The sequence below is a fragment of the Tetrao urogallus genome (assembly GCF_951394365.1).
Source record: "Tetrao urogallus genome assembly, chromosome: 6".
NCBI lineage: Eukaryota > Metazoa > Chordata > Aves > Galliformes > Phasianidae > Tetrao > Tetrao urogallus.
Window position 1 is genome coordinate 13,766,888 of NC_136819.1, and position 16,414 is coordinate 13,783,301.

A 16,414-nucleotide genomic window follows, 5' to 3' on the forward strand; every position below is an offset into this window, starting at 1 on the left:
TTCCAGGAGAAAATAGAGAGCAAACCTCCCCTCACAAGGCCAGGCTGGATGAAGCTTTGAGCAGCCTGGTCTAGTGGGAGATGTCCCTAACTGTATCACAGGGTTTGGAACTAGATGGTCTTAAAGGTCCCTCCCAGCTCAAACCATTCCATGATCCTATGATCTTCAGGTGAAGACAATGCCATCAATTGGTTATTTAATATTTGTGTTGGATAAAATTATACTAGCATGGTGCAGAACAACAGAAAGACAGCATTATTCAGACACCCACTGACACAGCTCAGCCTTTGCTTGCAATAGTTATGGTTAAGGTATCTATTTCTCTCTTTTAGAGTTAGGTTTATCTCTTGGGCTCTAAAACACCCCACATGGCTTTGGACAGACTGTGGGATCTTGTACTTCGTAATTCAGATTTCTACCAGCTAAACAATACTCCAGTTGCTTTATTCTTTCATGCCTTTCTATAACCTAAGTTACAAAGCTGTGTTATGGAATCTCCCTCCTTCTGCTCACACATCCAACATAAACATCTGCAGTTTTAGCCGGGCTGTACAATCATAATACTGAAACAGAAAAATATTTAGCTAAAAACTCAATTAGATGTAAATTTGTGGATTCTGTGGCCTCTCCAAGTTTAATGCACTTCTCCTTTTCCAGTCTCACCATCATTTCAGTGAACAGCCCGGTGATCACCTGAGAAACTGAATGTAGAAGATGGAAACCAAGTACTGCAGCAGTGACAAAGAAGAAACTTTCAAAACAGAACTGCCATACTGCATGGGAGAAATTGACTTCACAGCTTCTGGGAAGAAACGTGGAAAGGTACAGCAATAAGGAGTCTCAAGCTTGTGGCACTATTGCTATTGTTCAGCTGTTAATATAGAGATTATGAAATTGAAGATGAGTGTACTAGAGTGCTAGGCACCACATTCTAACCAAAGTAGAGACCAAACCTTTATAAACAGCACTGTAATTTTAAATGACACCTATTAACAAAGAGAAATCAATCACTTGCCCTGCACAGACCTGCTACAGTTACAGTCGCTCATCTGTTTTCCACTTTAAAAATGAATAAATAAATAAAATCACGTGTCCTTCATTTTGCATTATTTCCCTGTTGTAATCACTTTCTTCCAAATAGTTAATCACTATGGATTTAAACTGCTGAGCTGTTTCAAGGCTCTCAAAGTTCTCTCTCCCTTTCCTGCTAATACATAAAGAAAGCTGTACACAGACAGACCCTCTTCCTCACTGCTCTCTTTCATCTGCTCCCTCCCAAGCAGAAGGAATTCCTAGGATCAGAATTCAACCTTAACAGCCTTAAGGTTTCATTTCATTGTGAAGTCTAAGCACAATGCTCACTGGTAATCCAACAGTAAACAGCATTTACTTTGCCAAATGGAAACCTAACCTGAATAAAGGCCAAGAAAACTCAATTGAAAATGAGGAGGATGTGGACACTTGAAAAACAGACATGAAATCAGGCAAACATTTCAGCTACCTCAGTAACAAGAAATGCCTAAGAGATTTCTTGGCTTTGCTAAACTGCCATGAAACTGAATGCAATTAAAGAAGAAAAGCAGCATTAAAGGAGAGAGCAATTTATGAGTTCATAGTGCAGAACAAACCCACGGAGCTGACATGATTAATGAGATTGTTTTGAATTTATTTGTGAATTATTTATGAATATTTACTATTTATGAATTTCACAGAAGCCTGTTAAACTCATTCTAGTATTTCTTCTCTGTCAGGTCTTGCTCAAATAATCAAGGGGTACTAATAACCATTTAATTGTTATGGCACATTTGCCTTTACATTTACTGTATTGTACTGCGCTGTTATTACTCAGGGTTTATTTTTTTTACTTATTTGTTTGTTTTGTTTCTACTCAAGTTTATTAAGGTCCCGTGCACCATTCACCCTGGAGTTATATTTGAAGTTATGCTCAACAAATGGAAGCTACCGGCTCCCAATTTGGTTGTCTCTTTAGTAGGGGAAGATGAAAATTTCCAGATGAAGCCTTGGTTGCGGGACACGTTAAAAAAAGGACTCATTAAGGCAGCCCAAAGCACAGGTTAGTAGTTTATGCATTAGAGGAAGAATTTACACTCCTGCTGGATTCTCACATCTAGTGATCTTCTAGAGTCAGTGGCCCTACTCGCATGATTGCTTCACAGCTTTTGGTTTCAGCTCACTGGGTCAGACAAGATTTAAACAGCTTTGGATTCTGTATTGAAAGAGCCAACTATCAAACTTTTTTTTTTTTTTTTGGCACTTTGGTTCCAGACAGTTTTCTTTGCTTTTACATCCAGCTGATTTCCATACTTAAGATTACATAGCTTTAAGATTTCCAGGTCTTTTGTGTTACATTTTTGAAAGTGTTCTGTTACTACACCAGGCAGGCCTGGTTGTTGATGTTTCTACTTGCTTTCAGACATTGTGTCCAGTCTAGAAATACAGAAGGGTGTGTTGACAGCACAGCAAAGACAACAAGGTTGCATCGCATGGTATATAAAGCATGTCTGCTTGGGCACATGATTCCTTCCTTTCTCTATTAAAACCTTGCATTCAGTATACGTTTTTAAATTCTAAATGTTATAGTCTATTAAGATTATCAGTATTTGAAGGGAGTATATCCACAGGAGGGGGGAAAGACTGTTTATGAGGGTGGATAGTGATAGGACAAGGGGGAATGGTTTTAAGCTGAGACAGGGGAGGTTTAGGCTAGATATTAGGAGGAAGTTTTTCACACAGAGGTTGGTGACGCACTGGAACAGGTTGCCCAAGGAGGCTGTGGATGCTCCATCCCTGCAGGCATTCAATGCCAGGCTGGATGTGGCTCTGGGCAGCCTGGTCTGATGGTTGGTGACCCTGCACATAGCAGGGGGTTTGAAACTAGATGGTCATTGTGGCCCTTTTCAACCCAGGCCATTCTATGATTCTGTGATGATTTGTCCACAGGTAACCTGACTATCTAAACAACACTTAAATCTGGTACTTAAAATAATGTTACTAAGCACACAAATGTTCAACTATAAAGAAATTATCTAACAATTCAAAAAACATAATTTCAGATGCCTGGATTTTTACCAGCGCTTTACGTGTTGGAATAACAAGGCACTTGGTGCAAGCAGTCCGAGATCATGCCTTGGCTAGTACATCATCCAAAGTAAGAGTCATCACCATAGGAATTGCTTCCCTTGGAAAAATTCAGCACAGAGAAATTCTGGACAACACAAAGGTATTTTTTCCCCTCATTCTATTCGCAAGACAGGATTGTTCAGAAGTGATCTCCAAGTTTACGAACTGTTAAAGTAGTAGAGAACAAAATATTGAGCTACCTTAAAAATAAAAATGGCGTTCAATGTGGGAAGACAGAGGCAAAAAGCAAGGAAAGTCGTTAGAACCCAATGATAACGTGCCCTACAGTGTATCTGGCACCTGTTCTTCAAATATCCAGCAGGTGACAGTATTGGACATGAGCTCAGTATCTGAGTAAAAGGGAACTTAAGGAAAAACAACACATCACAGGATACTTTCAACACTTTTTTTTTTTTTTTTACCCTGTCCTACTGCAGAATTCCAAGCTATTTCAGAAGTACCCTATATCTTAGTATCAAATTAAACCATAAATATTTCAATATCAAGTTCTCCTAAACATGACACTGAATTAGACACTGAATTGGTGTCTAACAAGTGCTACACATGCAGGATTTGGTCTAGTCTGCATGAGTTTTAGGCTCTCTACAGTTCAGGTCAAAGCAACGGAAGTTTATGCATCAGTTATTGCAAATGCCAAGACAAGTTGGTGCTGAATTGACCTGGGAGTGGAGAAGACAATTAATGACATTCTTGTCACTGTGTATTCTGTCTGTCCTAAGCAAACTGTTGTAAGAGTAACGTAGGTATGTGGCGACAATTAATGGCAATCTGTATGTACTATTTTATTGCAGAATCTGATAAGCAAATGACAAAGACAGCTCTTTTAACTTGTATCTAGTTCTTTATCAGATAGACAGCAGTCAAATACTAGCTATGAGCAGGGAAAGGCTGCCAGATTGTATTGCCATTTTATTGTCACTGGGTTCCCTCCCATCCACACCTTTTGCCAAGCTGTGTGCTCTGTCAGACGAGACTCTGCAGTTGGAAGACATCAACCTATTTGAGTGGTTCAGAGGAAAAAATTTGGTTCATCACAGTAGGGAATTTTCATCAGGAAAGTTCCTTCAGCAAGAGTAAACCAACTGTTGCACCTCCCTCCTGGGCTAAGCAATCACAAGACATCTCAATCCATCCCAAACAACAGCTCCAAAACAAGTGCACTCTTACTGAATTAGATTTTCTCCTTCTTGATCAGAGCCCAAGTTCTTTGTCAAAGAATACTTGTAGAACATTCTCGACCCGCTGACTTCTGGCACTACATCTACCAAAAGACATTCTAGATTTTAGTCAGTTACTTTAAAACAAAAGAACTACAGACAAGGATGTCAATCTAAACCCAATTCACCTTATACTTGCTATTAGCACAAACAGCTTGTTGTATAAAGTAGAGCTAACACCACACACTTGCAAGGACAAAAGCAAGCCCTGAAATCAATTGATCTCTTCCTTGTTTCTTTTACTGGCATGCTTTAAATATCCTTGAGTGATCACTTCCAGGTTTTCAGGGAATATACAGGAAAATCCCTAAGAGCCTTTTCCAGTTAGTTGCTACACCTCACGGTCCTAATCTAAGGGCGAATCTCTGGTGAGCAGGCTTAAAGTTACATGGCAGCAGAACACAGGCACACCCTCCATCAAAGCAAAATTTAAAGACAAATGAACTGTTTTCATATAACTTTCCCCAACAAATGAGAGATGTGGAGTGAGAGGAGGTGGCCAGAAAAACTTGTGACACTAGAACGTGCAAGTTTACTGGTTTCTTTCCTCTGGAACAGCCTCCAATGTTCTGACTCTTCCCAGAGCTGCTGAGAGGGAAAGAAGCCATAGGAACACATCTTATTACAACTCTTTTGACCTTTGGAGGATATTTCACTTCCGCAGTTTGACCTTATACAGCTTTGTTTCAGAAAGCCACTTCGCAGAATGGCATGGAGTATGCTCAGCCCTTCTATCAGCAGCATATAAGAGCTTGTTCTCCAAATTCCTTTACATTTTTAATGAATTAGTAAAGTTGCTACAAGCTCCTGGTAGTAAGCTCACTGCTTCTCCAACATCAGCCATCGCCTTGGCTGTGGAGGAGAACCTGAACAGCTCCTAGCTTGAATTTCCCCCAGGATTCAGCTTGGGCACCTGCTTTTTCCAACAGACTACAACAAAAGCTGAGATTCACAAGGGTTCCACATAATATCTGGCTCTTAAAAACAATGTAAATCTCTTTACCACACCTTAGTAACAACTAAGTAACTTGCATAATTACATTGCTATACCTAGATAGGCATATCTGTACACACAAAATTAGCAGGAGGAATAATGCAATAGATAGGCACAATAGCTAAGCCAGTATTTTGCTCATCAACTCAAAGGCTGCAGGAACTGGGGAAGAAGTGAAAGATAAGGCAGCTTTTAAACCACAGCACTGATCTGACTGACTTGCAACAGAACAGTGGTTATGAAGAGGAAAAAGAAAAATAATGAGGCATACACAGCCTGGCTTGCAGCTAGAAATGATATATCAAATGAAAGTGCAGCAGTGGAAAAGAAGGGGTATATTTATGGAAGGAGAGCTTGAAAGAGCACGGATGGCTGTCTATGATTTGTGCAATCCTTACAATAGGAGGCTGAAACAGGGGTTCTGGTTTAGCTAGACAGTTATTTAATATAAAAATTCATTAATAAGTAATTTCAGTGACACCTCCTGCCCAAAATAAAAGAAATAGATTACACCTCCTAAAATCTACCTGTCACTCACTTCTTAGAATAAGGCTTCCAAGTTATGAATTGCCATTAGATCTCATATAATCTTGTCAATTAAACCCAAGCTGCATTTCATTTGATGTGGATGAGTAGCAAGCTAACTTATATACTGGTATGCACATGGCAAAAACACTACTGAAATGAGCAAGTTAGCCTGCTTGAACCAGCAGAGACTTTAGCCCTCTGAGACAGTAAGGCTTCATTCACAGTTATCAAGTCTCATGGCCCCTTTCACCTGCCTAATTAACACTTCCAGAACACCAGAATGAATACCTGTGATTCAGAGATGATGATTCATATCAGCATATTTTGTAAAGCTTGAGAGAAAAGCTTCAGGAACTTCAGCTTTCAGTTCTATCAAATCTGGCACCTTTCAGAAGGAGCATTTTCTTCTTCAGCATCCTTTTTATGGATGTTATTCAAGACTGAAAGATGATGCTATACTGCAAGGCATTGACAACATGAAAAATGGAGATAAAACACATGGAAACATGCTGTGCTTCGTATAGAACATTAACATCTCTCCTCTTACCTCTAGGATGGAAGTCTTGTACACTACCAATCAGATGATAATGCCCAAGGCCCACTGTATTCACTGGACCACAATCACTCCCATTTTATTTTGGTGGATCATGTAACACCAGATGAGCCAGATGAGACCACTAAGCTACGGCTCACCTTGGAAAAGCACATTTCAGAACAGCGTACTGGGTATGGTGGTAAGTAGACAAGAGAAGCATGCTAGCTTGAGCAACAGTGATGTTAAAGGGATACCCGTGGTTCTGTCTTTATCAAAGGCAAGTCAAGTTCTCAGTTTATCATCTGCATGGGCAAGATCAAGTAAACGCAGTTGTCACTGTGCAAGAGGCAGAATTAAGCTTACTTAGGTTGAAAGAAAAAAAAAAAACAACAAGCTGCTCTGTGAAGCAGAAATCCTGATATTTATTGCACCTCCTTAAATATAACTCAAAGCTGACCTTCAAAGCATAGCCTAAGTTGCCTTAAAAGACAACAGATGGAAAATAAACCCTCTTTTAAGTGCCCTAAACCAGCAGCTCTAAGAAATGGATGTTCACTGTTGTACACTTTCCTCCCTTTTCACACACAGGATCTTGAGCTGCTTCCACTCTGGCCAAAAAGAGCTAATCAAAGCCCCCTGAAAAATTTTAAACCGTATTATTTTCAGTATCTTATCCTGGGTAAACAATATATATCCAACACTCATCTAAACCTATGTGAGCTTTGTTTAAAATGAGAAATGAGTACGCGGACAGGCCTCCTTCTGCTACTTATGGAAATACTTCAGTTTAGTTCTAAGGTGATTACTTTCCCCTTTTCTTTGTTTCTATAATACCTACAGTGCTAAAACAGAAGAGAAAGATCACTTATTCACATTTCTGTGCACCAATGGAATATTCAATTACACAGCCTATAGTTGTACCTGTGTGAATGCACCCAAAGAGAGCAAATCTGGTCACTCAGATGCGATAGAGCACACATGGACTGTAATGGTAGGGTGAGGTATCAGTGCTGACAGTTAGAAAGTAGCCTCTTTCTACTTGCAGACCAAATTTGATTGAACAAATCTCAGTGGAACAATTTCCTGTCAAAAAATGCTGATTCATTTGACAAATATTTCCCTAGAACAGTGGAAGTGCAGTGAGATCTTCAATAAACAAAACCAGTATCATTCATTGAAGTTCATTTATACTCAACTTCAGCAAACTTCGACTTCACTAAACTAAAACACTCCAAGATCATGCATAACTCCCTATTAAAAATATCTACAATTAGTTAAGCAGGAAGCTTTGGTATTTGGAATATTCTTTGCACTTAAGAACTTCCCACCTTCCCCAGTATAACATTAGAATTTCCCCACCTCCACACACACAAAAAGGCTAAATTTAATCTACATCTACTTGAAGTGAAAAAGATTTGAAACCACAAGTTTCCTGAGGATCCTGTAGTCGCAGGGGTCACTATTCAGCCTAGAACAACACCTTAAAGAGGTATAACAATTCCACGTTACTCACTAAGACAAATGAAGCTACATGCCAAGCACAGCTAGCCTATAGCTCAGTTCTACTTTATCTTCGTAGGCAACCCACTACAGATGTTACAACCCGCAGCAACTGGTGATCCATATACAGTTTGGGAAACATCAAAAAATAGTTTGAACCAAAAGCCTCTCATCTTCCAGCTGTAAGAGGCTTTCATTTCACAATGCTACTGTTTTGACAAAACCTTTTGAAGGCTATTCTACAGTCATTTGTTGAATGCTGAATTCAGTATTTACATAGCTGAAACATAGCATGTTTGCTGATGATACGAAGTTGGGAGGATTGGCTGACACGCCTGAAGGCTGTGTTGCCATTCAGCAAGACCTGGATAGGCTGGAGAGCTGGGCAGAAAAAAACCGGATGAGGTTTAACAAAAGCAAGTGTAGAGTCTTGCATCTGGGGAGGAATAATTCCATGCACCAGTACAGGTTGGGGGATGACCTGCTGGAGGGGAGCTCTGCGGAAAGGGACCTGGGTGTCCTGCTGGATGACAGGTTGGCCATGAGCCAGCAGTGTGCCCTTGTAGCCAAAAAGGCCAATGGCTTACTGGGGTGCATTAAAAAGAGCGTGTCCAGCAGGTCGAGGGAGGTGATCCTCCCCCTCTACTCTGCCCTGGTGAGGCCTCATCTGGAGTACTGCGTCCAGTTCTGGGCTCCCCAGTACAAAAAAGACAAGGATCTCTTGGAAAGAGTCCAGCGGAGGGCCACGAAGATGGTGAAGGGCCTGGAGCATCTCTCCTATGAGGAAAGGCTGAGTGAGCTGGGTCTGTTCAGCCTTGAGAAGAGAAGACTGAGAGGGGACCTGATCCAGGTCTATAAATATCTAAGGTGTGGGGGGCAGAATGGCGAGGCCAGACTGTTTTCAGTGGTGAGTGGAGACAGAACAAGGGGAAACGGTTGGAAACTGCAGCATAGGAAGTTCCGCACAAACATGCGCAAGAACTTCTTGACAGTGAGGTGACGGAGCACTGGAACAGGCTGCCCAGGGAGGTGGTGGAGTCTCCTTCTCTGGAGATGTTCAAGACCTGCCTGGATGCCTACCTGTGCGACCTGCTGTAGGGAACCTGCTTTGGCAGGGGGGTTGGACTCGATGATCTCTGGAGGTCCCTTCCAACCCCTACAATTCTGTGATTCTGTGAAACCTGTGAGGATAGGTAAGGACAGGGAGGCCTATGTCATTTCTTCCCCTGTGGCCATGATAGAAATCAAATACTCAATTCAATAATTCAAATATTTCACTGGAATTTCTTTTGAATTCAGCTCTGCTAAAAATGTAATATTATGCTATTGATAGTCAAAACATTAGGCAGTATCAAATGATATTTTAGGTTGTTTAAGCAGAATAATGAAGAACGTAGGGTTCTTATCAACCCTACCCGACTCATCTCACCCTGACTAGACTGCACAGTCTGCCTCCTGGTATTTAGTCCTCTTTATGTGTTTCTCCTAAATTCCACTGCAAGGGGGAATGATTTTAAACTGAGACAGGGGAGGTTTCACTTAGATATTAGGAGGAAGTTTTTCACACAGGGTGGTGAGGCACTGGAACAGGTTGGCCAAGGAGGCTGTGGATGCCCCATCCCTGCAGGCATTCAATGCCAGGCTGGATGTGGCTCTGGGCAGCCTGGTCTGATGGTTGGCGACCCTGCACACAGCAGGGGGTTGGAACTGGATGATCATTGTGGTCCTTTTCAATCCAGGCCATTCTATGATTCTATGATTCCTGCTGGTGCTAGGTTCCATGCACGAAAGGAATGGGGCAGCATTCCTCAACAAATGGGACAAAGTGACATCTCATCAATTCTAACTGCATCTGAATATAAGTAATGTCAGCTGACTCTCTCTAAAAACTTAACCTTGTCTTGTAACCTAAGGCAGCACCATTACCCTTCCAACACTTTCTTCTGCACTCTCCTGCAGTCTGCAGGCTTGAGTTTTTGCACGTACTGAATGCTGACAAAACAGAAGTTTTTCAAGGGAAGGGCAGAAACACAATAGTCTTGTGAAAGCTCTTTGCTTGTTTGTTTTAAATTAAATCACCTATTTCACAGGAACAGGCAGCATTGAGATCCCTGTGCTCTGCTTACTGGTAAATGGAAGACCAGGTACTCTTGAGGTAAGAGGCAGGGGAAAATTTGGTTGGATGGTAAATACACATACTGGCACTTTACATAAATTGAAAACTTAGAGCAATACACCACATAATAACTGAATTCTGTTAATAGTAAATTTAACAGTATTTGTTTAGGAGAAGTACCTCATTTTGAGCAGCTGCCAGCAGATCATTAGGGCTTCTTGCCAGCTAGTACAGTGGGAAACCCAAAATCATAACAAATTCTCAGAAATTAGCTTCAAATCTAGCAGCATAGAAGCACTGTACTAGTACTTAGATGACATACAAAAGCCTTAATTCAGTGCTGTTCAGCAAGAAAGAGATGATTGCCACTGTCACAGAGCACCAAAGAGATACAAGGCCAGGTTTGCTAGATATGCAGCTTACAAATTATAGTGCCCTACTTCCCCTGAGCAAAAAACACTTTGTATGACAGAAGGCTGGATGGTTGCCTGCTGACATTCACGTCATCTTCAGTGAAAAATCAGCTATGATTTTATTTGAGCACTTCCATAACTTACAGAACTTGTTGGCTAGGAGGCACTCTCTGACTTCTGTTTTTCTTTTTAAAATATTTTAATCTGCTGCTTTGTAGCAGTCAATGTCCATACGGCTTTGTATTTCTTATATAATACTCTTGCATGAGGATGCATACTCTACTGAATATCCAAAGAGACATTTAACCATTGTTTAAACGTTACAAACGATGAGATGTTTACCAGGTTCTGTAACACATTTCTTCTTTATTTATATATATTCTTTATTTATCTTCTTTATTTATATATATTCTTCTTTAAGAATAACAGCTCATTTCCAGTGACGTTTTTTAGTCACGGTTTCCAGTCACTGCATCTCATCACATCTTCGTCAAATAGATTAAAACACGCTCTGGTATTAGAAATCTCACTGGTTGAATTGCAATGTCGCTTCTTGAGCTTTCATTCTCAAAGCTAAATATGGCAGCATCTTCTACATCTCAGGTATTGAAAAGTCACATCAGAACCAATACATCTTTTCAGAGCTCTAGAGAACAAAGTGACTTAGAGAACCAAAGGTGACTGGTTGGACCTGCTGTACATTCACATATGTGCTAGGAAAGAATAACCAATTGCACTTCCTTTTATATATATTTTAATATCCACCTTTTAAAGACAAATTGGACAACACACACCAAAGACTACAATAGTTGTTTTAAAACAAATAAATAATAAACCAACAACGCCTTTGATTCTTTTGCTGTTTGTGGTATTGAAACACGTAGAGTTTCTTCATCATCTTGCATAACTCCAGAGTAAGAAGTAACAGGCAGCAATTAGTCATTATTGCAACTATGCTACCACAGCCTCTGCTTTCCTCTCTCCCAGCAACCGCCTTGACTCTTTCTAATTGCACAACAGAATTGGCAGCCTTTAGCTCTTGCTGCTGTTGTGCTTCAGTATGTTTTTTTTTCTGTGGCTCAGCGTTGTAGTCTCACAAGCTCCCAGTTTTCAGAACACATAGATAAGTTTAGCCACCATAAAAACCTGTTGAGAATTTCTCTTTATGCTACTCTTGTATTTGACCATACTATAAGCACAAATTGCAGTATGAAAAGAGCTGGGGAGGGAAAAAAGAAAGCAGCCATGGACAGGTAGGTTTTATGCACTGCCTGTCCAAATCAGTTGCTTAATTCATCAGCAGCTGCGTCATGCAAAGTTTGCATAGTCATGGGCTGATAATGATTAATCTGCTACAAAATAAAAAGATGGTCTTGAAAAGACTCTGAAATCCAGAGTAACTCTGATTTGGATACGCATTTATTCCTAGTTTGCAGTAAGTGATTTCTCTTTGAGCAAGATTTTCTTTCCGTTCATGAAATCTAATAATTTTCTTTTTAAACTACAGAGAATTTGCATCGGTTTGGAAAATTCAGCTCCCTGGCTTATCTTAACAGGGTCTGGAGGAACAGCTGACATCTTAGCTGCATTCATGGATGAGCCACAGCTCATCAAGCCAGAAGCTGTTGAAAAGCAATTTAAAGAGAAATTCCCTGCAGAAAGCTTCCTGTGGAAGGACATTCTCCAATGGACAGCAACAGTGAGATCATATGTCTGATAACTGCATGCAGTGTTTGATCATTATGTGCATAATGTTCACAAGCTCTCTCCAACCGTTTCTAGCTTCAGTAGCCCATTCAGCACAGGTTTGAGGAGGTACTGCCTGAACGTTTTTACTCCATTGCTCTGATGTTAATGACAGAACACCTCTCTAGCATTAAAATCAAGAGCTCAGTTGATCAAATAAATGACTTTGTCCTAGTGATTCAGCTGAACACCAAGGGCTCTATCCTTTCTCAATTATTTTCACAAGTAACAACCAGCACCCAAGAACCCCACAGTCCTTCTGGGGAACGTGAAGCATTATTTATCCTCCACAGCTGTGGAGCTTGTACAGCTGTGACAGAAGAGACCTAATTCACAATCTACAGCTGTTAAGTGGGGAACTTACTGTGAGCATAATAAACTAATGAGAACAAAGGATGTTTAGAAGTTATCCTGTCTACTGTTTGTTATACATATTCTTAAAAAGGAAAGACAAAACAGAGGAGATTTTGAGGCACACTGGACTCGAACCATTATGCATTTTAGAAACAAAAAACCCACTTGGACATTGTCTTACTGGGGAAAAGCACTGCCTGTCCCTAAGAGAAATGAAATTCACAAAACCTGACCCACTACTTATTTTTTGCAGTCTCCACTAAAAAACTTAGCTTTAAAGTTCCACATGCTAATTCCAGTAGGAGAACTTTGTCAGATTATACCACAAGGAGATGGAAGGGCATCAAGAAGCAACACTGCCAGATGTTCACACAGCCCCAGTGCAGCTGCACTGTGAGAAACGAAATTCAAATAAAGAGGCAGAAGGAGAGCACTATTTATACCAGTATTAGATATGACTTTTACTCAAGCTTTAGAGACTGTGCTTTATATAAACAACTCTGAGAAGAAAATGTTAATAATAACGAAGGAAGAGGTAAAGCAGAATTAGTGGGGTGCTTGTTACAGCATGGCTATGAGTCATTGAGGGTTTAGGATCTTTCAGTTCAAGCACTGCTCTGGTTCTCAGCATATCCAAATTCTGTCCTTCCTACCATGCATGCTATGTGATGATGGAAAAGATAGCAACTCCCTCCATGCCCTAGGATCTTTTTACATAGGAAACTAATGCTTTGCATTTAGAGTGTAAGTTCTTTGGAAAAAAAACTGTACACGTGATCTACACTGAGCTCTTAAGCACTAGCGTTTAGCAGTAGGTTAACATGCTAACTGATTTTCATTCCAACTCCCAATAGATTCAGAACATTATTTCACACCAACATCTTCTAACTCTGCACAACTTTGAGCAAGACGATTCAGAACTAGACACAGTCATTTTAAAAGCTTTAGTAAAAGGTAAGAATAATAAATACTTCTATTACTGGACTTCTCTGTGCTGTAAATGTATTTTAGTTTTGTCCTAAGCAAGTTCAGTTGGCTGCTGGATAAGATTTCATTTCTGATGCAGAGTTGCATCAGAGAAAGTGACTGGCAATTACCACCAGGTAATTACCTCCACCAGGAGGAAAGCTCCTGAACCTCGCATTAAGCTAGCATTTGCTTTTTAATCTCATGCTATTTTATAGTACTGTTATAAATCAGTCTTTTATTTCAGCATTTGCTTCTCTTGGTAGTAAAGACTATAGAAAAACAGAAATATGCTGGAAGCTATTTCACTTACAACCCAAGAAAAAAGAAAACACAAGCAGACATAAATCACCTCAGAATCACCTCAGAAACAGCTAGGTTCTATAAAGAGCTTTCACTGTATCTTCTGAAATACATTACTTGCTCTGCCAGCCATTTCAATCTGTGTTAGACTAGCCTAATTTTCGCATGGAGAAATGACATCCTAATCTTGACGTGCTAATTAAAACAAGATAAAAAAGCCAATAGTCCTACCTGCCACTTTCTGCAGATCAGGCTTCCTCTTAAAATACTAGATATTTTAACTTAATGTTTCAATAGATAACTTACCCATAGAAAATATTGAGGAAAAAAAAATATATGAAAGCTTTTAGATTACTGTTTAAGTGAAGAGAAAAGATACCTGTGCAGGTTTCCTATTTAAGCAACCCACAAACCTGCGATAACTGAATGAAAGTTCATGTTATTAACCAAATTACCAGTGGTATATTAAATTAAATGTAACTAGTGTAAAGTACTGAGCTTATTTGCATTCCCTATTTCTTCCAGCATGTAAAAGTCACAGTCAGGATGCCCAGGAATATCTGGATGAACTCAAGTTGGCAGTGGCCTGGAATAGAGTGGACATAGCTAAAAGTGAAATATTCAATGGTGACGTGGAGTGGAAGGTACACGGTTTTGTTGCCTTTGAGGCCTATTGCTTTGTAATCCAACAGGTGTGGGACACAAATGTCTTGACAGAAGGTTTTAGTTTTCAGCATTACCTGAACTCTTCACTAAGAGGTTAGGCAGCCATAGAACCCTTTGCTTAGGTTGTCTTTCTGGTATCCTCTAGATGATACCATTAATCTTCTAACATTAATGCTCACATAGACAATTCCCACATAGTTCTACCTCTCTATCTCATCGGATCTTCTGTTAACTTGGTTGAAAGTAAAATTTGCACATCCTAATAAAAAGTTCTATGCCCCTCCACATCCATCAATGATTACCTCCAAAACCACTTCGTTGTTTTTTCTTCTCTTTTCCTTCCTTCAATCCATCTAGTCCTGCGACCTGGAAGAAGTGATGATGGATGCCCTGATCAATGACAAACCCGAATTCGTAAAGTTATTTGTTGACAATGGGGCCAACATATCCGAATTCCTGACATACAGTCGTCTGCAGAGACTCTACTGCTCCATTTCGCAAAAGTGCCTTCTCTATGAACTTCTCTTGAAGAAACATGAGGAAAGCAAGTTGACATTGGCAGGGCTCACTGGTCAACACCAAAAGGAGATCTCCCCACTCTTCACTCTCAGTGAAGTTTCTAGAGTTCTCAAGGATTTTCTCCATGATGCTTGTAAAGGTTTCTATCAAGACGTCAGACATGGAGGCAAGAACAGATCAGTGAGTTGCAACTTTCCATCATTTATCTGTTCCTGTACAGTTTACAATTTGAGAAATTTTGACCAGATCTTATATTTAAGGGGACAGGGAACAAAATGGCACATATGGGTACAGTCACCTCTGTTGCTTATTTCTTTTTCCAGCTCATTATTATTACAGCTAAAAATGACCTTTTTAATTTCAAAAATTAAGAAGTGTAAGAATGGAATTTATGAAATACAGGCTACAATTCCTCTTTCTCCCATTCTGCTATGGATTGTTTTAATTAAGGTTCAATTCAAGTCTGCTGCAAAGGTTTGTGCCACACTCACATGCTTCACTTTTCATAGACCATTCCTCATTCCAGCACTTTGCACATGGAGAGCAGATTGATCTTTTTAGCATCGCATATATAAGAATGTATTCCTCATTCTTTTATTCAAGAAGTTTAGGTTTGCTAAGGAGTAATTAGACATCAAAATAGTATTCTGCAGTTCTCATACAGAATTTCAAGCATAAACACTCAAAAGAGTTTCTAGGAAGAAGTCAAGAAGCTGTTGGCCATTTTCAGTCCCCGGTCTGAGCTTGCACTGTTTTTGTAAGCTAAACTGTGAAAATGGTAATCTAACAATTCAGATTTATACTGCATAGGAGCAGACTGGATATTCAAATGATGCGCTGTGTGTGATGGTTGTCTTTTAGGTTGTTATAATCTTATAATTGAGTGACTTAACACAGAAAAAATTAAGAACAGTTGTTGATATAAGACAGAAAGGACAACACGATATACTATGCAAGGTCTGTAGCCCAATCTGAGTAATGCTGGCAACATCACTGTAGTGGGATATCAGTGCTGCTGCTGCTAAATTATAAGTCCTACTTTTCAGTATAATTTAGTAGATTGATTAGCTTACTACAGACTAGAAAAAAAAAAGGAGGAAGAAGAGGTGGTAAAAAAGAACCCAAAACATTAATGTAAATTTGAGTAGAACGCCATAGTTTAAAGGATTTCAAAAAATAAATGAATAAAAACATACGTCATTACAGAAGCTTTTTTTAGCAGAAACAAAAACAGTCACACAGCCTGCTTCTAATTAACACAATAGATATAAAGGCAATATTAGAATTTACATAAAACTCAGCACTTGACCTAAGTTGCCATACTTCCTCCAGAGAGGTTGTTATCAAACATTAAAGGAATAAGTGGTGTTCTACTTAAAATACTCCCTGCATGAG

The 16,414-nt window shown here is 39.8% G+C and overlaps 1 protein-coding gene across 1 annotated transcript in view; it reads left to right on the forward strand.

The window, feature by feature from the left end:
* Positions 1-714: 714 nt before the first annotated feature.
* TRPM5 (transient receptor potential cation channel subfamily M member 5) overlaps positions 715-16,414 on the forward strand; it is a gene marked incomplete at both ends in the record, with an annotated part of 36,437 nt that continues 20,737 nt past the window's right edge. The window contains 9 exons of the mRNA XM_079537002.1: positions 715-822; positions 1,894-2,074; positions 3,075-3,241; positions 6,455-6,635; positions 10,027-10,091; positions 11,973-12,164; positions 13,420-13,519; positions 14,360-14,478; positions 14,858-15,199. Of these exons, the coding sequence (XP_079393128.1) occupies positions 715-822; positions 1,894-2,074; positions 3,075-3,241; positions 6,455-6,635; positions 10,027-10,091; positions 11,973-12,164; positions 13,420-13,519; positions 14,360-14,478; positions 14,858-15,199 (1,455 nt within the window). The remainder of the gene's footprint in view (positions 823-1,893; positions 2,075-3,074; positions 3,242-6,454; positions 6,636-10,026; positions 10,092-11,972; positions 12,165-13,419; positions 13,520-14,359; positions 14,479-14,857; positions 15,200-16,414) is intronic.